This window comes from Podarcis liolepis, assembly GCF_965112155.1.
Source record: "Podarcis liolepis genome assembly, chromosome: 16".
NCBI classification, from domain to species: Eukaryota; Metazoa; Chordata; class Lepidosauria; order Squamata; family Lacertidae; genus Podarcis; species Podarcis liolepis.
This window is the reverse complement of record NC_139567.1, coordinates 25,049,112-25,070,212: the sequence shown is the minus strand read 5'-3', so window position 1 is coordinate 25,070,212 and position 21,101 is coordinate 25,049,112. Positions and strand designations below refer to the sequence as shown.

The window sequence follows — 21,101 nt, the reverse complement described above, 5'->3', positions numbered from 1 at the left end:
TCAAAATAAACACAATGCCAAACTGGAAAATTTGAATTGGGTAGTGGAGTGTAAGGAAGTCTAACAAAGCTTTGAATTTCCCCATGATGACTACTGTGGTGTGGGACTTTTGGTTGGTTGGTTGGTTGGTTGGTTGTTTTTCAAAAACAAAATCCTCATTATTATTTTTTGAGCCATTATTATTTTGCTGGTGCCCTAAGAACATGCTTGGTCCACCGATTGGGCAATCCACTGCAGCATTTAGTGTAGGCTCCAGATTTGTTTGGAAGGGGCTGGGGAATGGGATGGGGAATCTCTGGCACACGAGACCTCCACATGCAACCTATGAATCCATTTCCCCCAAACTGCACCTACCTACCCCAAACCTGAATATTGTATTCAACATCAGGTGTGGGGCAGGCAGAGGCATAGTTGGATTAGCAGCTTACCCAATCACCTGCCATTCCCCTGCCATCATTATTATGTCAGGTGATTGGCAGGGGTATAGTCCCACCTACCTAAGTTAGCCTGTGGGGTTTGGGTGTCATGGACACAGAGGAGTGGCGAGAGCCACCAGCTGGGGAACCCCAAGGAATGAAGGCTCAGAGCCCAGGGACTGGTGGTGGGACAACGATGAGTAGACAGAAGGAGAAGAGGGAGCAGACTGGGAGGAGGTGGTGTCAGAAGCTGAAGAGGCAACAGGGTTTAGTGAGCAGGGAGAGTATGTGGCAGACAGAAGTCCAGAAGCAGAAGCTGAAGAGGAGAGAGGCCAACAGGCAGAAATGAGTCAGGCTGGTGAAGAAGCCAGGGTGTCTCCACTCCTGCTACAACAAGCTCTCCTGCCCCCTGGTTTCCCAGGATTGGAAGAGGCATGAAGAGGGAACAGCAGAGACAGGCTAAGGCACCACCATGTCCTCCCACTTCCTGGCCACTTTCACCACTGCCCATCTGTTGCCCTTTGCACACTGCAGCCCATAATGAGACAGCAGTTTAAGTGGAGTCTGCATCTTCTCCTCCTCCTTGTCACTGCTCACACTGCTGCTCAGGCAGCCTTAGCAAAGAGGAGGAACAGGGTCTGGTGGGGCTTTAGGGATCAGCAGCAGGCCCTGTGCAGGAATGTGGGCCTTGTCTGATGCCCCGTGGTGCCAACTCCGGGCACCAGGACTGCGTGCACACTTACCCTTTAAAAACTTTGCACCCTCCAAAAAAAGGATGAAAGGAAAGCCCAGCCTGTCTTTTAGAAAGCAGTTTAAATGGTTAGCAATTTTTTATTAGTCATTCACAGTTCACAAAGCCAGGCATTTATAATAGCCCAAGCAAAAAAAATAAGTAAATCCTTCCACAGGATTCAGGCTGTTTCTCTGGCCATTTCAAGAAGGCAGGGCTTTCACAGCCAAAGAAGAAGACCCAGAGGGCAGAGCAGGAAGGGCACCTTCTTCTCCTCAAGAGCCACAAGGAAGCAGGGACTCTGGGAGGAGGAAAGCACAGGAAGAAGATCAGGGGGGAAGAATGGTGCTCCTGCATAGGTAAAACATCAGATGTCACTGCTAGAGCTGCTACCAGGTCATTATTTCCCAACAGACGTTTCAGATTGCTAACTAAGCGACTGGTGATTTTTCGAGTTTGATCCAGAGATCAGGAAAAAACTAGAGGCTTCTGCATTTTCCTTCCCCCAGATTCCTGCCCAAGCTGTATGCATGAGATCAGGGATGCGGAACATGTAATCCTCAGGATGCCATTGACCTACAACTCTCATCAACCCCCAGCCGGTATGACCAGTGGTCAAGAATGATGGGAGTTGCAGTCCAACAACATTGAGGTCATGAGTCCCATAGAGATGTCATGGAGGGCATGGGAGGATCCTGAGGAGGAATGGAAGCAACTTGGGGCATTGGATCTGAGCAGTCCTGAAGGGGGTCCTGGCAGGATGGGGGAATTTGACTGTAGGCAGGGGTGTAGCACTGTTCACCGGTGCCTGGGATGGGTGTGTGTGTATGTGTGCCAGGCAGGTGGAGCATGCTTGCCCAGCCCTCAATGCCCGATGGGCACTCATGCACCAGGCGGGGTGCGGAGGGTGAAGAGCACCCCCCACATGTTAAAATTCCTGCTCCATGATTGCAGTCATGGGATTGTTGTCTATCACATGATGGTATATGTTTTGACTCCACAGAGTGGGAAGTGGCGGAGACAGGATGTTTGTGTTACTGTGTTCCGTGAAGTGGGACTATTGTCCTTTGTTCTTTTTCTCTTTGCTGTCTGATGCTAGAGAGAGAAGGAGCCATGTTGCAGTGCTTCATGTGTTTATATGTAAATAAAGTAGATTAGCCAAAATGCTGAGTTGCTGTTTGCGCAAACTCTGCGAATCCCTAAGTGTGCCAGTGTCGGTTGGCATCGGTCGCTGTGATGTTTGGGCTGAAGAAAGCTTCTGAAGCTCCCGAACGATCGACCAGGAAAGGGAGAACATGCCAGTTGGGCATGTGTCTCTGCCAGGGTCCTACTGGAGTGTAGGCTGAACTCCTGACACTGCATTCCCCAACCCATGCTGCCTCTGGACGGCTGCTTGCATGCCAAGTGGGGGCACAGCACGGAAGGTGCTGTTCACCCTCTGCACTCCCCAGGCAGGGCAGGGCAGGAATCTCTGTGGGGCTGCCTGGTTTTCACATTCACCCCTTCAGACTGTGCACCCGGGGCAACAGCCCCCCTGGCACCCCCCAAGCTATTCCATTGACTGTGAGATCCCAAGATGTGTCTGAGCCCACAGAAATCCAGGAAATGGAAAGCTGGGTCCAAGGAAGGGATAATTCAGGTTGGCAGAAAAGTACCCCTGTGGCATCAGGCACCTCTAATCAGAGACAGCCTGAAGTTGAGTTCCCCTACCCCAGCACTGCCTCCGGGCGGTGAGGAGTTTCCTCCTGCAGGGGGAGGCAACAGAGACTAAATTGGATGCTGAGCCAGTGCTGTCAACACCTCCATCCTTCAGGGTCATGGAGGCACTAGAGGTGGCATGAACAGAGCTCACAGACCCAACCCACTAGGTCAATGGCCCATCCAGCCCAGCATCCTGCTCTTACAGTGGCCAGCCGGTGGGAAACCTGCAAGTAGCACATGAGCATAACTGTGCTCACCTGTGGTTTCCAGCCACAAGTATTCAGAATCCTTACTATTTCCAATTGTGGAGGCAGATCATAGCCATCATGGCTGGTACATAGAGCTAAACATTAACAGAAGAGTCCTAATGGTAAGGGCTGTTTAGCAGTGGAACAGAGGTGGCCAGCTGTCTTTCTGTGGAAATAGGCAACCACATCTCAGCGCTGTGGCTGCAGGTTCCTGCAATGAGTGGAGTTAAATTGCCTCGGGGTCCCTTGCAATGCTAAAATCCCATGGAGGGAAAGGCAGAGGGCTGGGGATGAGCACCTCACCTGTCCGTGTCTTAATACGGTGGCATTGAGAAGTGGAGATTGGTGTCCGATGGGCCGCTGTCTAGGTCAGTCACAGCTTGGAACATGACCCTGGAGACACTGGGAGGTAAAGAAATGAGGTCAGACCAAACTTGCTCTCATGCAGATTCTGGACAAGAGCTGGTAGTGATTCAGGGCACAAAAACCTGCTGAAGGTGCACATCCAGGAACCCTGGACAAGACCCCCCCCCAACCACCCTTGTGAGATGGCCACTTAGCTGCGCCAAACACACCAGCACGTCAGCCTGCCACAGCAATGTGAGGTGGCAAGTCCATCAATAAAACTGAGGTTTCCAGACATGCTACCCAATAGAGCAGCTCTGGGAAAGGGGTTAGAGAGGAAGGCATCAAGGCTCTTTGGAAGGCCAGCAAGCCACTTAAGATGCTGCAAGCCCAGCAGAAAAAGGAGGAGGGGGCAGCCCAACCACATTCCCTCCTATTATAGGTCCACAGGGTGAAATCAAGGGCAATTCTGGACTTGGGGAGCATGTCTGAATCTTCCCTGGATTGAGACCCACACACAGTACACGCAAGGTCAAGCATGGTGGGCCTCTTGAGCTCACACACACTTTGTCACCGAACCCCCACTTCAAAACATATCCCAGACTGGGAAACCTTCACCCCATAGGCATAATTAGGCCTGGCATTGACTGGCATCCATATGTCCTGGAGACAATGAAGACGACAGCAATATTTCTTCATGCCGGTTGCTGTAAAATGGTAGGAGGGGAGAGTGGCTCTTGTGCTCAAATCTCGCTTGCTGGTTTCCCATTGGGGCATCTGGTTGGCCACTGTGAGAACAGGCTGCTGGACTAGATGAGCCATTGGTCTGATCCAGCAGGCTCTTCTTCTGTTCTTATCTCCAAACAGGGCTAGGAAGGACCTCTGCTAGAAATCCCGGTCAGTGTAGACAAGAATGAACTAGATGGACCAATTGTCCCCTTATCACCCTCCAACAGTGAGTTAAGCATTCCAGAAGTGCTTTCTTTTGCACATATGAGGAATAGCAAAGAAAGATGGGTTTGACAATAACTCCCTTCTGTCTCAATCACAGCAACCACTATGGAGAAATTATCTTAACACTTTTAGTTTGTGTGTGTGTGTGTACCGTATTTTTCACTCTATAAGATGCACTTTCCCCCTCCTAAAAAGTAAGTGCGTCTTATGGAGCAAATGCAGGCAGGAGGCTCTGCTCAGCGCTCTCTTTAAAGAGCCACATGGAGCGTGTGTGCAGCTCTTGGGGGCTTTCCCCCGAGGAGGGAGAAGGGCTGCTCCACACACACTCCACATGCTCTTTAAAGGGAGCACAGCTCTTGGGGGAGCCTTCATCCCACTGCTGGGGAGAGGCTGCGCGCAGCTATCCCATAAGCCAGGACAGCAAGCGGGATCACTGCGCTGCAGTCCTGCTTGCTGTTCTGGCTTCTGGGATTCAGAATATATTTTTTTCTTGTTTTCCTCCTCCAAAAACTAGGTGTGTCTTATGGTCTGGTGCGTCTTATAGAGCGAAAAATACGGTATGTGTGTGTGTGTACCAATTGTCTGACTCAATGTAAGGAAGTTCCCTATGAAACAATATACAGTGGTACCTCAGGTTACATACGCTTCAGGTTACATACTCCGCTAACCCAGAAATAGTGCTTCAAGTTAAGAACTTTGCTTCAGGATAAGAACAGAAATTGGGCTCCGGCAGTGCAGTGGCAGCAGGAGGCCTCATTAGTTAAAGTGATGCTTCAGGTTAAGAACAGTTTCAGGTTAAGAATGGACCTCCGGAATGAATTAAGTACTTAACCCGAGGTACCACTGTAAAAACAGAAGTTAAGGAAAACTAGTTGGCCTAAATGGAATACCCCTTGCCAGTCTCTTTGGATGTGATTCAAATTGCAATATCCATATGCAGATCAACTCCGACTATAGAAACTGTGTTTAGAGATGTTATGGTCTATTTTCCCACTCCTAGGGTTAGAGACTCACTGATATGAGCACCGTTAAAAGAATTCCACATTGGATCACATCTAGGATTCAGTGAATTTATTTTCATACTAATGGGGCAGAACTAGGTAAGAATTATTTTTGGAAGCTGGTGTTAAGGGCGGAAGGGGAGCATTGTATTGAACTTGCAGGGATAGAATTGTTATCTCAGGAGTGTAAAAAGTTGCTTTAAACTGGGTCAGGGCATTGGTCTATCTAGCTCAACATTTTCTACACTCACTGATAGTAGCAGCTCTCCAGGATTTCAGGTAGAGGACATTCCCAATCTTATTTGGAGATGCTGGGGATTGAACCTGGGGAGTTCTGCATACAGAGCAGATGCTCTACCTCTGAGCTATGGCCCTTCCTCATATGTGTAAGCAACAGAAATGCTGCTAAAAGCTATTTGCCCTTCCAGCTGGGTCTCACCTATTGCTCACTTTATCCAGCCTCTCTTGCATGGCATCCTTTCTCATATCGCTCGTGACATGATACACCCGGGTGTGACTGAAAAATAGAATCATAGAGTTGGAAAGGACATCTTTTGTTCGGCAATGTTAGAGTCCTTTGTAGTACTTAAATAAAGGGTACCTATTTCGTTTGGAGCTAGTATTTGATATCCCAGCCAGGAATTTGTGGTCTCTTTACTGGAGTTTTTCCTTGCCATTTCATATTTTAGAGGAGGCTGGATTTGAAGCTCTGCATCTATACATTTGAAAGTTCCATTAATAGCTCTCTTTTGGACTATGCATTTTGGGGAGAGGGCAGGTAAGTGTAGAGTTTGATTGTGTATTGTTTCTACTGCATTTTGCTGATCTTGTTGGCGAATTTCGGTCAATCTGGCCTGTAGTTTCGTCAATTTACTGAGTATGTTTATTTGTTCTTTATCTGGTAGCTTAGTAAAATTGCTTAGCAGATCTTCTTCTTCTGGGACGGTCCAGTCTATTGTGTCAAAAGCGAGGCTGTTATTTGATGCTACAGTCGCTTGGTTTGGGAGCTTGGGTTTTTCTTGCGTGATTTCCCGGGAAGCTGGCTGCGGCTTCACCCATCTATTGAGTTCTTCCACGGGAGTAGGGCAGGTGTCGGCTTCTGGTGGAATGGCCTTGTTCATCTTATTTTGTCTTTTAAATGCAATCAATGGACTGAGTGATATATCTTCAAAGTGTCGGCGCGGAATAATTCCCTTCTGGACTAAATGAGCCTTTTCCCTTAAGATTTTGGTTGGGATTCTGTGACTACCAAATCTTAGTAGTACTTTTTTGGAGTATCCATCGTTGGTGAGCCTCTTGACTGCTTTTAAGTCAATACTTCCACCCTCAAGGCCTAGGAGCAGATTTAGATGATGTCTGGCCCAGAAGGATGACTCCCAGTAAGGTAGGGGCCCTCTATATGGAAAAATGTGGAGAACAATCTCACACGGCCTCAATATCAGGTTGAATGAGTGAGGGGGGCTTCCTCTGGCTTTTGGCTGGTTTAGAGGTATAAATTTGTATTTGCTCTGTTTGCTTCCAGGGCTTGTTAAGGATGTCAAAAAAGGAATGAGTTGCCTCCTTTCATCTGGGTTATCCAGCTTCTTGGAGATGTTTTGTAGTTGTTCAAAGATTTTTTGAACTGTTTGAGCAGTCAATAGGCAGCATTCCTCCAGCAGCTCCACCTTTCTACCAATTAGTACTTGTGCCTCGATTATGGGAGTAGTAGCCTTGTCCTCCTTTATCCCTGAGGATATCTCTTCAACTGTCTCTCCGTGAAAAGAGTTGGGGAAAGTTTTGGGAGGGAATGTGTGCTGTTTTTGGGGTAGCAGGTAATTATCTAGATTACTCTGTTTGAAGCCAGAGGGCTCTGCGTCGGTTTCTATATCAGGGCACCTGGTTCTTTTGGCTCTTCTCATTGCTAAATTCTTCTTAAATCAATGGGATCAGAGTTCTAAATAGAGTGATAAAGTGCTAAAGTTTTCTGGTCGCAATCTCATTCGATTCTCGTTCGGTCCTGGCTGGGCTGCTGCTAGGAGTTTTAAAGCTGGGTCCAATTAGAGCACTCCTTTAAGGTATCCCCCCCCCTTCGTCTCAGTTTGTTAAGACAACTGGGTTGTTTGGGGGGTCCACGAAGTTTGAGGTGGGGAAAAAAAATTGTAGTTTTATGAATTTGTAGTTTTTAGAGTTGAAAGCCCACTAGAAGTCCTTAAAGATCCTTGGAGTAAATTTATCACGAAAAGTCGATGAGAAACTGGGAGGCCATACTACCCTGAACACGCCTGATCTCGGAAGCTAAGCAGGGTCAGGCCTGGTTAGTACTTGGATGGGAGACCGCCTGGGAATACCGGGTGCCGTAGGAAAGGACATCAATATGTCATCTAGTCCAACCCCTGCCCAGGAAACCACAGCAGCAGCAACAACCCAACAACAAGAGTAGTCTTAAATTTCTTCACCACCCCATGAGGTTCCAAGATACGTTGTAATAATTTTAAAACAGCAACATTAAAAACAATTAAAGCAGAATAGAATCAAGATAATGGGGAAATCATTAGGTAGTCATCTAGCCTCTTCTTAAAATCCCATTCCAAAGGAGAGTCAACCACCATCCAAGGCAATATTTGTTCCACAGTCAGGAAATTTCTCATAATATTTAGTTTAAATCAATTTTCTTGTCAATTGGACCCATCAGTTTAGGTCCTGGTCTTTGGGAGTATCTGAAAAGGAATCTGATTCATCATCTATGTGACAGCTGTTCAAATATTTGAAGATGCCAATCCTCTCCCCTTTTAACTCTTTCTTCTCTGGGCTAAATTTACCAAACCTGCCAGGTTTTCAAGGAGGTCTAGTGCTAAAAATCCACTCATCTCTCAAAGTGAGTCTTGCATACAGTTGAGTTGTCACAAGTAGCCATGCTCTACTCTCAGACGGCCTTGTTAAATCACACATAATGCTTGAACTCAGCTCTGTTCATCTTTTGGGTGCACATCTGAAGAGGTCTAGCTCCATGGTTTTCTGTTTCCTCCCCTCTGGATCCCCTCTCCACATTGAGTTGCCTGCTGTGGAATCATCTGCATATCTTCTGTGGGATTCCAGCATAGTGCAAAGGATTCAGGATCACTTTCTAGATCAAAGGTGGGGAGCCTTCAGGCCTGCAGATGTTATTAGGTTACCACTCCCAATGTCTCTGGCCATTCTGCTGACTGAGGCAGCTGAGTGTTGGAGTACACTAACATCTAAAGAGTTGCAGGTCCTCCTTTCACCATCCAGATGTTGCTGAACTACAACTCCCACTATCCCTGGCCTTCCTGGGGTGATGAGAGTTGTAATTCAGCAACATCTGGGTGACCAAAGGTTTCCCACACTACAAAACTATTTTGTGGTTGCATATTTCGAGGAAAGATCAATGTCCCACCCCTGTTCAAGAGTGTGCACTCAGATCATTCAGAGTGCCATTGCTCATCACTTCAATGGACACCATTGACTCATGTGAAGGCTCACCTCCATCGGACAAACTGGATCCTTGTCCTGTCATCTGTCAGGTCCAGGCTGGAACTGGATGAAAGTATTGTGCTGGAACACTCCTGCAACAGTGATATGAAAAGTCTGCTTATGTGCACCAGAAAAATCTTGGTGTATACTCGATTCTGGCCAAACTAAGCCTCCTGATGTATATATTGCTCTAGGAGGCATAGTTTGGAGACATAGTCAAGTATACACTTCCAGAGGTAATGCAAAATACATAACTTCTGAAAGGATTTGCTGTGACAATTATTAATTAAGATACAAGAGATGGGAGGAGGAGGAGGTCATGGAAAGAAGGTAACGGAAATTGGAGAATTTGAAAGTGATGGTTTTATTTTCTCTTTTTCTTTTTGTGTTTCTGTCTTTTTTTCTCTTTTTTGTAATGTTGACTTTTTCTGTGTAATTTTAAATTTTTTTGTGTTTCAATAAATATTATTTTTTAAAAAATAAAAATACACAACTTCTGGTAAATGAGCCACACTAGTTGCTAGAGGGCCATGAAAATTCCAGTCTTCCACATGGAATTGCATACTCACTTCTCTGAATTTTGCAATACAGGTTTGGTTCAGTCAAAATACATTTGAAAAGGTGTTCTTTACAGGATCAAAGATCCAAAAAAAAATATTTTAAAGGGGGGAATGAGTTGAAAATGAGTACAAAAAGCTTACAAGTTGCATATTTCAAGGAAAAGTGCATATAAAACTATGTGCAATTTAAATGCAAATTCATTGTATAGCTCTTTTTTAAAAGAAGCTATGCAGAAAGTAGGGGAAGAATGGACTTATTGAAACTGACACAGACAGAAATACACTGATTTCTCCATAGAATACTTGCTTTTGCAGGCTATGGCTGCATACACACCATAAATTTAGAGCACATTGGAAGAATATTCATCACCATGCACACAAAAAGAATGCTGGAAACTGTAGTTTACCACTCACAGAACCACAATTCCCAAGACCCAATACAGTTTTCCAGATGTTTGGGGGAGTGCACTTTCAATAGATGGTGCATTCACGGCCTATTTTTGCTCCTCTACTTCCTTTTCTCTATCCCATTCTCATCTGCACATAAACTGCTGCAGCTCTCACTCACCCTTAGTGGCCTCCTGTCTTCAAAGGTCTCCCAGGTTTCTGGTTTTGATCTTGCTGCTGCCAAATCTAGGCCAACTGAAGGAAAAGTTCTGATCCCTTCCACCTGGCAGTCCGACCTGTTTTCTGACTTCTGCCTAAAGATCTTGACAGCATCTTCTTCAATCTAAGAGGCAACACAAACACACATGCTACCACCATATTCTCCCCCAAAGTGAAGTCATACAAAACTGGTTGGTCACCATTAATGTCATTACAGTTGTACCTTGGTTTCTGAACAGTTTAGTTCCCAAATGTTTTGGCTCCCAAACGTCGCAAACCCAAAAGTGACTGTTCCGGTTTGCGAACTATTTTTGGAAGCCGAATGTCCAACCGGGCTTCCGCAGTTTCTGATTGGCTTCAGGAGCTTCCTGCAGCCAATTAGAAGCCATGATTTGGTTTTCGAACATTTTGGAAACCAAACGGACTTCCGGAACTGATTCCGTTGGACTTCCAAGGTACAACTACTGATTTATGCCAAGTCATAAATGTGAATGACACTTGACTTCATAGAGTTTCATAAGAAGAGAGAGATGAAAAGAAACAGGCTTCTGCCCTGAAATGAGATTGCAATTTAGATATCATGGGAGGCAAAGCATGAAGAGAGGGGACTTTGAACAGGACCTCAGCATAGCTAACTTTTATGCAGGATCAAACCCTCACTCATATCAGGGCCAACCAACTAAAAAATGCATTTTGCAACTCATGGCTCCAAAAAGGCCCAGACTCACTCAAGGCAGAACATCAACATTTCTTCTCTCCCTCCCTTCACATTGCACAATAAAATATATTTAGAAATGCAGATATTGAGAGGGAAATTAGAAATGCATAGGTTTGAGATGATATGCTTAAAAATAAATATGTGTGTGCAGATTAAAACAACAATGGATTGATGTAAACCAGGATGGGAAAGACTTGGGAATGATGCGTGTGACAGCAGTTCTAGATACATGTGGAAGTGAAAGCATGCACATGTGGCTCAGTTATGCTTACCCCTATCCTAGCTATCCACAATGGAAAAACCATCCTGTACTCCTTAGGCTCCTCTGCATTTTAGAGCCTTGGTTAAACGTAGTTTCGAAAACATGCGACAGCTTCCCTAAGTGCAGAAGGCTAACCTGGTGCAGACAACCATCCTTGAACATGCAGAGTTTGAGGAGGGTGGCGCTAGCATGCTCATGCTCATATGGCTAGTTAAGCCCCATGATGAGCGCTTACATAGGTCCCCGGTCTCCATGCTAATGTTGTGTGCTGGATCCGAATTCCTTTCAAGCAGTCTGCATGGACAGAGCATAGAAAGCTGCCCAATATTAACTCAGCCCCTTGTTTCATCTGTCTCAGTACTGTCAACACTGACAGGCGGTAGCTTGAATTTTATTCGGTTCGTAAAATGTATACACTGCTTGATGGTTAAAAACCAACAAGCCGCTTATAAAAAGAATGAAACAATGATATTCTTAGTAAAAACAACAGTTCAAAGCATATAATAATAATAATAATAATAATAATAACAACAACAACAACAACAACAACAACAACAACAACAACAACAACCCAAAGTAGTCAATAAACTAAAACTAGATTAAAACACACACCAACATTCCAAATATCTGGACTGGTTTGTCTAAGCTAAAAGCTTTCCCAGAGATTTGGGCAAGGAAACTTTCCCAGACACACCTGGAGATGGGGGGACTGAATTTGGGAGCTTCTGCATGCAAAGCAGATACTCTGCCACTGAGCTATGGCTTACCTGCCCCCAATTTCAGCCCGTAGCCCCAGTGGTGTAGCGTGGGTTGTCAGCACCCGGGGCAAGGCAAGTAATTTGCGCCCCCTAACCCGTGGATTTTAGCACTCAAGTGCGAGCGCGCCCCCCCAGATGTTGCGCCCGGCCCCCCTGCGCACCCCCACGCTACGCCACTGGGGCTGGGGGCGAGCGAAGGAGCCAAGGGGCCCCCCAAAAAAGGCTCAGCAGGAATTTATTAAATTTATTATTTGCGGAGCCCCCGCGGGCCGAGGCAGCCGAAGCCCCCTCCCCTCGGGCGCCTCCCCGCCCCCTCCTCTCCTTGGGCTGTAGGTGGAGCTCCAGATCCGGACTTGGCGAGCGCCTCTCCTCCTCCCAGCCGGGTCTGGGGGCTTCCAGCCGTGCTCCGTCCCCCCCCCCCCGCGGCTGAGACTTGCGCTGAGAGCCGGAGCCAGCGGCGCCCCCTTCTGCCGGGAGACCCTCGCCCGCCTGCCGGCTTCCTCTCGGAGGGTTTTGGGGAGCGCAGGGCACGGCGAGGCCCCTCGGAGCTCTCCTCCCTCCCAGTCGGCAGAAGCAGCCCCCGCCTGTGGCTGGGCCGAGGGGATGGCGGCGGCGGCGGGGTGCGGAGGCTGCCCGTGCCCGGCCAGGCATTGGTGGCGGCGTCGGCGCTGCTGCAGTGGCTGCTCCTCCTGCGAGCAGTGAGTGGCGCGCAGCTGCAGTGGCGGCGGGGGGCGCGCACGCGCTAGGGCGCAAGGCTGGCGGTGGCGGCGGGGAGCCTGGCAGAGGAAGGAACTTGTCCCTTCCCTCTGGACTCGCACCCCCCCCAGATGTTGCGCCCGGTGCGGCCGGCACCCCTGGCACCCCCCACGCTACGCCACTGCGTAGCCCTATTCATTACACTCACCTTCTTCAGCCAATGCTCCAATACGTACTCTATCTCTGGCTCAACTATGTTATCAGCCTTAAAGGGAAAAGGGAAAATGAGTGGTAGTGAGAAATTCAACAGGGTCACTTTATAGTATCACCAGTGATTTTATTAAAATGGGGGTACTCAAGGGTATGCAGTACCTGCACCCTTTTTCTAGAAGAAAAGCACTGATATCACACCCTCCCCCTTCACAACCTCACAGCCCCTCCTGTGTCCTTACTGGAGCATCGTCAGCTGGGAAAGGTGTTCTAGAAGCCCTGCGGAACAAGATGTACGCTCCCCATGTGGTAATGATCATCCTGAGGCACTCTTAGCGAGGGCCAGATCTCCCTTGCCTCAACCACCGTTCTCATCTGCCCTAGAAAACGTGTGGCCTCTGCAATTCCAGTTGCGTGTTTGTGGCAGGGAGACATTATTGCGTCACTAAGCGCAAAAAAAACAGTTGTCCAGGCAACCATGATGTCATAATGAGATGGGGGAGGGCAGATACTTATTGGTCAGATTCATTGTGGAATAAATATAGCTGTTTATTCTTTTGAATCTGAAAGACTGTGGACTTTACCACAAAAGGCTGGCTTGTGAATGTCCAACAACTAGCCTTGAATGAGAATCTTACTGAGTACAGCAGGGCCAGCAAGGTGCGAAAGACAGGATACCTGGATGACCTTCATTTGGCACTTAGCTAAAGTTCTCAAAAACTGGTTGTGCACCAACAGCATAAAATACTGGGTAACTTTTTTGTGCGGCAGCAATTGCTTGTTGGTAGAGGATCTTGTCCTAATTTTAAAATTATTAACACCTTAAGTTGTTCTGCCTCATTTCAATATAGTGATTTTAAATTTCTCACTTTTTTATATTCTACATAGTTTTTAAATTCTATATTTAATATTGCACTTAATGTGCTATATTGTGTCCCTCCTTTTCAGCTGGTTATTGACCAAAATAAATTAACATAAAATGCATTTGGGAATTATCTATGCTCGCAAGTTTAGTAAAAATGGACTTTGATTTCTGGAATGATGGACCTCAGTTATGTGTTTTTACTATTTTTGGGTTGGGAGCTGCCCAGAGTGGCAGGGGCAACCAAGTCAGATGGGTAGCATATAAATAATGTAGTAGTAGTAGTAGTAGTAGTAGCAGCAGCAGCAGCAGCAGCAGCAGTAGCAGTATTAGATGGGGTGTGAGGACGATGGCGCAGTATTGCTTTGGGTTTGGGTTTGCTTCAAGAAAAGCAACAAATACATGTTACTTTCAAAACAATGTACGGCCTGTCATATCCTACCAGAGTGTAAGAAGTGTGTTGATACAATTGAAAGCACAAAGTTAACTTTGAATGCATGGTGTGGAAATTAACTTTTGTGCCCTGCAGCCTCAGTCCTTCCCCTTTAATGCCTCTGGGAAACAATCCCATGCAGACAGAAGGAAGTTAACCTAGAGTTGCCCCTCCCTCCATCAAATCAAATAGGAAGGCTGGCTGAGCTATATCTCTGGAGAATCCATGGAGTGCTGATTCAGGACCAAGGTTATTGGATTGGTTCAGGACCGATTGTGTCTGTTCCAAGGTGTGTGGATGTAGGTGTCAGGTGGTGGTGGTAGGGTAAGTCATAAAGTGCCTGGTCAAATCTCTAAAGACACACTGGTGTCCATTTAGGATTCTGGGTACAACAAACACACATGTCTGTACTTACCCAGAGATGTCTCTGGAGCAGAGTTGCCACCAAAGTCCTGGGAGCGAATTCCATAGCTTAACTACATGCTGTGTGAAGAAGTACTTTCTTTTTGTCTGTCTGTCCTGAATCTTCCAATGTTTAGCTTCATTCACTCTCTCTGAGTGGATGTAGGATTTCTCATGACATTACTTTTGAGGTTGCCCAGGGGTGTTTGTGAGTATCCTCACTGTCCTTCTTCAAACCATCTTTCCAGCATTCTGCAGCCTCCCTGGGTGCTCATTCTTCAAAAACCTTATGTCCCAGGCTGGTTTTTCCTGGAAGTTCAGGAAGGTGGGAAGTCTGCCTACAACTGGTCATTGTTGTACTTTTTAAGTGAAATCTTTTTACTTTTAAGCAAATTCAGTCAGAAAGATGTCTTTAAAATGTTATAGGAGGGATTTATTTTTTAGAAAATGTGAGCACACTGATTTCAGGTGCTTAGGAGCTAGACTCCCTAGTATCCTGCACTTTGATTAAAACTAAAGAGAAGGCACCAAATGGTCACTCCTTCCAAGGTGCTATTTCAGAGCAGAATGTAAGAAAAGTGTTGTTGCTGACCTTTAAAGCCTTAAACGGCCTCGGCCCAGTATACCTGAAGGAGCATCTCCATCCCCATCGTTCAGCCCAGACACTGATGTCCAGTGTTGGGGGCCTTCTGGCGGTTCCCTGATTGCGAGAAGTGAGGTTACATGGAACCAGGCAGAAGGCCTTCTTGGTAGTGGTGTCATACCATCAGATGTCAAGGAACTATCCGACTTTTAAAATACTGTACATCTGAAGGCAGCTCTGTTTAGGGAAGTTTTTAATGTTTTAAGTTTTATTCTGTTTTCAATGTTCTGTTGAAAACTGCCCAGAGTGGCTAGGGAAACCCAGCCAGATGGGCGGGGTAGAAAATAAAATAAAATAGTAGTAGTAGTATAGTAGTAGTAGTAATAGCCAGCTGGATCAAGCCAATGGCCCATCTAGTCCAGCATCCTGTTCTCTCACAGTAGCCAACCAGGTGCCCTGCCATGGGAAACCTGAAAGCAGGAAACAAGTGCAAGAGCACTATTCTCCCTTCCAGTTTTCCAGCAACTGGTATTCAGGTGCATTGCTGTCTCTGACCATGGAGCCATCATAGCTAGTAGCCATTGATAGCCTTTTACCTCTATGAATTTGTCAACTTCTCTTCTAAAGCCATCCAAGTCAGTGGCTGACATTACCTCCTGTGGGAGCAAGTTCCATTCTATAACTATGAACTGAGTGAAGGCGGACTTTCTTTCATCTGTCCTGAATCTTGAACATTCATCTTCACCAGATGTCCACAAGTTCTAGTGTTATGAGAGAGGGAGGAAAACAAATTCTGTCCACTTTCTCCATTCCATTTTTAAAAAACAAACAAACAAAACTTCAGGTTGCAGAAGCAGAAGACTGACCATTAGGTCCAGTCGTGACCGACTCTGGGGTTGCGGCACTCATCTCGCTTTATTGGCCGAGGGAGCCAGCGTATAGCTTCTGGGCCATGTGGCCAGCATGACTAAGCCGCTTCTGGCGAACCAGAGCAGCATACGGAAATGCCGTTTACCTTCCCGCCGGAGCGGTACCTATTTATCTACTTGCACTTTGACGTGCTTTCGAGCTGCTAGGTTGGCAGGAGCAGGGACCAAGCAATGGGAGCTCATCCTGTCACGGGGATTCGAACCGCCGACCTTCTGATCGGCAAGTCCTAGGCTCTGTGGTTTAACCCACAGCGCCATCCGTGTCCCTGCAGAACTCTTAGAAACATAGACTTGTAGAGATGGAAGTGACACCAAGGGCACTGGCAAAGGAAGAGGAGTGGGGGGGAGTGCACTGCCCCCGGCAGCGCGATCCCGGTGGGGTGCCATCGGGGCTGCATCCCTGTCCATGCTGGGTGCCACGCCCCCACTGGCAGTGTGCCACGCCCCCAGGACACATGTCAGCCCCGCCCCCGTCTGCTCTCCGCCCCCCGGTGCTGGAGTGTGAAGCTCTGCCACTGACCAAGGGTCATCTTAGTCCAACCCTCTGCAATTCAGGAATCACAGCTAAAGCATCAATGAAAGATGGCCATCCAACCTCTGCTTAAAAACCTCCAACAAACCTCACAATGGAGACAGTTCCACTGTCTAGCAGCTCTTACTGTCAGAAAGTTTCTTCCTAATGTTTAGTCAGAATCTCCTTGGAAATGCATGGGATAATAATTATCATATTTAAATATACTGTGACAAATGACATAATAAACTACATATTTTAATATGAATTTTCCTGCTTAAAAAAGTTGATGTGGAATAGGATGAAATGGACTTTTATGAATTTTGCACATGCAAAATTGACTGATCTAGTCTGAGGTCCATCCATGAGGTTAAAGCACTGGTGTCCTATAGATATGCATGCATTTTAGGCAGCGTAGATGGATAGGAGTCTGTGTTCTCACATTAAACCTCCCCGGTGGAAGTGCACCTGCTGCCGGAAATAAGAGAATCGCTTTTCTGCACATTATAATCACCAAAGCCTTCCAAAGCCCAGACTAGCCACCTGGGCCAAAGACACAGGGATTTGGGGACTCAACTGCACAGCTGTGGAGCTGTACAAGGCATTATTTACAGTGAAGTCACAGATGCAGGAAAGCCTCATCTACCCTTGTACTGTCTGTCATTTCGCCCCATGGGGTTGTAGTCACATGTCTGCAAATGTAAACAAATAATTTGTACCCTTGAGGGCAGGGGAATCGGGGGGGTTTTTTGGGGGGTGGACAAGTGTGAGGGAATAAATGATGGGCAGGGAAGGAGTTAAGCATCAACCTCGATTTTCCACTGCTGGATATGCTTCTTCGCTGCAGCAGTACCTCTTACCTTTTTAAAAGAGAAAAGGCATCAGGGGTCTCTCGCATGTGGTTGTGTGCAATGAGTAGTAGTGAGCTGTTGAGTAGGATTTTAAACACCATCTCCTTGGTTTAAATTCAACATTCTCACTAGTTCACACTGCTGTCCATAAGCTGGCACTGATGTACAAAGCTTCATACAGCTTGGGACCAGGATGCCTAAAATATAGTCTCATCCCTGAATATTGCATTCTGTAGGAGACCTTGTCCTCCAGACACCACCCACTCAGGAGGTGCATTCCATACGATATTGAAATTGGGGCATTAGTGTGGTGACACCAACCCCTTGCAACTCTTTCCCATTATATTTCAGGCAGATGCATCTTGACTATCTTTTCACCATCATTAGGAGGATAGTGTCCTGATAAAAATAAGTGATGGTACCACTCTATTCTGTGTCCAGTCCTGGGTACCACCATTTAAGGAGGATGTTCACAAGCTGGGAGGAGGGCAACCAAGGAGTTGAGTATGTTCAGCCAGGATAAGGGAAAGCTGAGTGGTGATTTCAGAATCACCTTCAAATATCTAAAGAACTGTCACATGGAAGATGGAGTAATGTTTTATGCAGGGAAGACCCAAGGCAATGAATTCAAATGACAAGTAAGGAGATTCTGACTCAACATTAGGAAGAGCTTTCTGAGGGCAATTGCTGTTTTGAGAGTGGAATATACTACCTCGGAAGGTGCTGGACTGTCCTTCATTGGAGGTTTTCAAACAGAGTTTGAGTGGCCATTTGTGAGGAATTATTTAGCTGTGATTCATGCATTGAAGAGGGTTAGAGTAGATTACCTTTGGGGTCCATTCCAACTCTTAGGGTCCCTTCCTAGACTATATTTCTATGATTCCTATTAAAGAGTTTTCTCTTTCAGCACACCTTCCAAGTGACTATTTTTATTCCAATCAGCATCTGCAGTGGATTTAAAATTATTCTTACACATACAATTATTTTAATTACTTTTATGTATATTTTTTTATATAGGAAATGCTTTTAACTGCTTGTATATGTGCAATCGTTTTATATATGTCTTTATGGCATTGTGAAATCACTTTGAAATGCTTCCTAGGAATTGATTCGTAAATGAAATAATCACACAGGCACACTTAAAGAAAAGCAAAACTATCACGCAGCAGGACATTTTTTGCAAATGTTTATTTATATCAAAATACAAAACATTTCTGAAGCAGAGTAATGTTACATGTGGAGCAATTAAATGTTTTTGTTTTTTTGTTTTTTAATCAATTCCAGAATCCATCATTCTCCTACAGAATGGCTAGTTTTACATAACATTGTAACACTGCCATAATTTCCTTTACTGGGTACATTCTTAAATAAAATAAAAAAAATACAGGAGAGAGGGGAGAAGTAATGTCAATGAACATGCAAGGCTTATAAAATACCAGCAGGTCAAAGGGTTAAGGGCATATTATCATTCACATTTAAGGCAGGGGCTACAGTTTTCATTAACTGACAGCATTCCAGAATGCCTGGGGGGTTGGGTGAACATCAATGGCAGAGAGGAGCGGGTTTATTGCTTAAGAGCCCCCAAACCAGATGTGGCCAGGAGTTGTCTCCAATTAAAAGCCATGTGGGGAAGCTCTTTATAGGAAGAAGGACAGAAACGTCAGAAGGGACTGAGAGAATCTCAGCAGAAGGGATGGTCAATGTTTCCTTTTCCCACATGACATACACTGCCATTGTTATCTATGCTGGAAGGTTTTAAACCAAAAAAAGGTGACTGGAACCCCAGAAATCTTCACTGGTTTCTGCCACCTGCAGAATAATGATAAAAATCTCTGTATGTTAGAACTATTAATTCACAGGCTCCTGAAGAAGGAGCTTCGGAGCTTCGGAACTCGGTATGTCCACACCACACATTTAAACCAGTGTGAATCCAAGTCAGCTCTCAAGGCTTCCAGTAATGGTCCCCACAACTCTCTTTTTTTCCCTGAGGGTCCTGAATTATTTGTGGGAGATTTGGAGCTTTTGGATGGAATGACACCTTTCTGGAGTCCCTTTGCTGGGAGCCATGGTAGTTAAAAACTGGCAATAAACTGGTTTGTATCTGTAGTGCAGACATGCCATGTGTTCTGATTATCCTCTGCTCAGTCATCAGCTTGGAAAGGGAACGCTAGAAAGGAAGAGAACCAAGTGGCGCTTTCACCCGAAACTTGAGAGGTCATCTTTGCCTACTCCAGCCAAACATTAATTAGCACCCAGAGATATGTGTGTGTGTGTTGAGGGGGTTAGACTCCCTTTCCATCCTTCGTCATAAACTCAGGGCCTGGGAAAGGGTGAGATGAGGCTGAAGTCCTTTGCCTCCATATTCAGGCTGCTTGGATTCCTCAGAAGGAACATCAGCAGTCAGGAAGCTGAGCCTGCAACCTGCTTCATCTACTTCAGATGGTCAAGAGGAGAGGCAAGGGAGGAAGTGGGAGGGCATGTTCTTCCTGCCCCTTACATTTCTGGCTCTCGTCTGATATGGGGAGGCGATATGGATCCTCCAGACTTAGAATCTGGAGCTGCATCTCCCAACTTCTGGTGAGTCTCAGAAATTTGGGGGGAAGGAAGCGTGAGTTCCTTGGGCTTCCAGTCTCAAAGCTTCCTTGGGAAGTCTGAAATGGCTCCTTGTTCCCCAGAGGCAAGGCAGCAATGCTGGCAAAAGTCCCCAAGGCCAGCTCACAGTCCAAATTCCTTTCTGCTGGTATTTTAGAGGCCTTTACCAAAAGAAAAAAAAAATGGAGGCAAAGAGCAACAATGAAGATACAGAGAGATTATATATCGCACGGAATAAGTCTCGTATAAGGCTTTGGTACAGCACCATCGTATCTTGGATTTTATTTTGAAACTGTTTACAGGAAGGAAAAAACCCAGACATACTGAAAAATAGTTTTTTCTTCTACTTTTTTAAATTTTTTAATCCTTCTGAGTTATCTGAAGTTCAAAATTAACCCTCTACATGCCACCTTGGCTTGTACTGAATGATATATATATAGATATATATTAAACCAACCTACCATTACACTGTTTACACACTACTCCCATAGCTAACAGCTAAACAGGTTGAAGTGTGCCGATCAGGAATCAACATCACATATTTTTATTTTTTATTTTTTAGTAGCAGTGACTACTAGTCAGTATTTTAAAAACCCAAGAACAAAAACACAATGATAAGGAGCAAGTGAGGAGGGAGGAGAGTACCCTCTTATTGGTTTTATTTGTAAGTCAATCTCTTCACTCTCTACCCCACCCACCGCAATTGCTACCTTTGAAACAGCACCAAAAAGCACCTTAACGTGAGTTATACATCGTAATACTCAACATTCAAGAAATGGAATCGAGGTTGAATGGTCTTCAAAGGTTAAAGTCAGTTTAATTCAGTAGGCAAGACTATAAAGAGGAAAAAAGCACAATTTTAATGATTTAAATAAATTCTCAAAAATTTTAAGAAAGGAAAATAAAAAAAAGCAATAGCACCTTATGGAAAAGTCCCATGGATCTCACATGGAGGAAACCAAGGGCATTTTTGTAGAACAGTATTAGAGATTTGCAGAGACCAAGTCTCCACAGAGTGATATAAGATAGTGATAAAGGATTTTGATTGTAGCTTTCGTCTTTTTTGAAAATATGACAGGGATATAGCTTCTCTCTTACGTTACTGTTAAGTGGATGCAAGCTACTTACAGGAAAAAAAGGTCTCATCTACTAAGCCACTTCTATAGGATCTTCCAGCTGGGGAAGGCCAAGTCCATGCACTTGGGAAGGAAGGTCCAAGTTTTCGTAGCTGGAATGGAGAGTATTAATGGACCATCTTCCTG

The 21,101-nt window shown here is 45.7% G+C and overlaps 1 protein-coding gene across 1 annotated transcript; it reads right to left on the bottom strand.

Moving 5' to 3' along the window:
* Window positions 1–1,227: 1,227 nt before the first annotated feature.
* Window positions 1,228–13,124, bottom strand: SPATA19 (spermatogenesis associated 19). Its single transcript, XM_083480311.1, has 7 exons — window positions 12,919–13,124; window positions 12,675–12,731; window positions 9,995–10,156; window positions 8,876–8,958; window positions 5,835–5,912; window positions 3,399–3,497; window positions 1,228–1,447 (listed from the first exon to the last, which is right to left on the bottom strand). The coding sequence occupies exons 1-6, from the start codon at window positions 12,994–12,996 to the stop codon at window positions 3,410–3,412; spliced, it is 546 nt and encodes a 181-aa protein (XP_083336437.1). The 5' UTR covers window positions 12,997–13,124; the 3' UTR covers window positions 1,228–1,447; window positions 3,399–3,409.
* Between the last annotated feature and the right edge of the window lie 7,977 nt (window positions 13,125–21,101).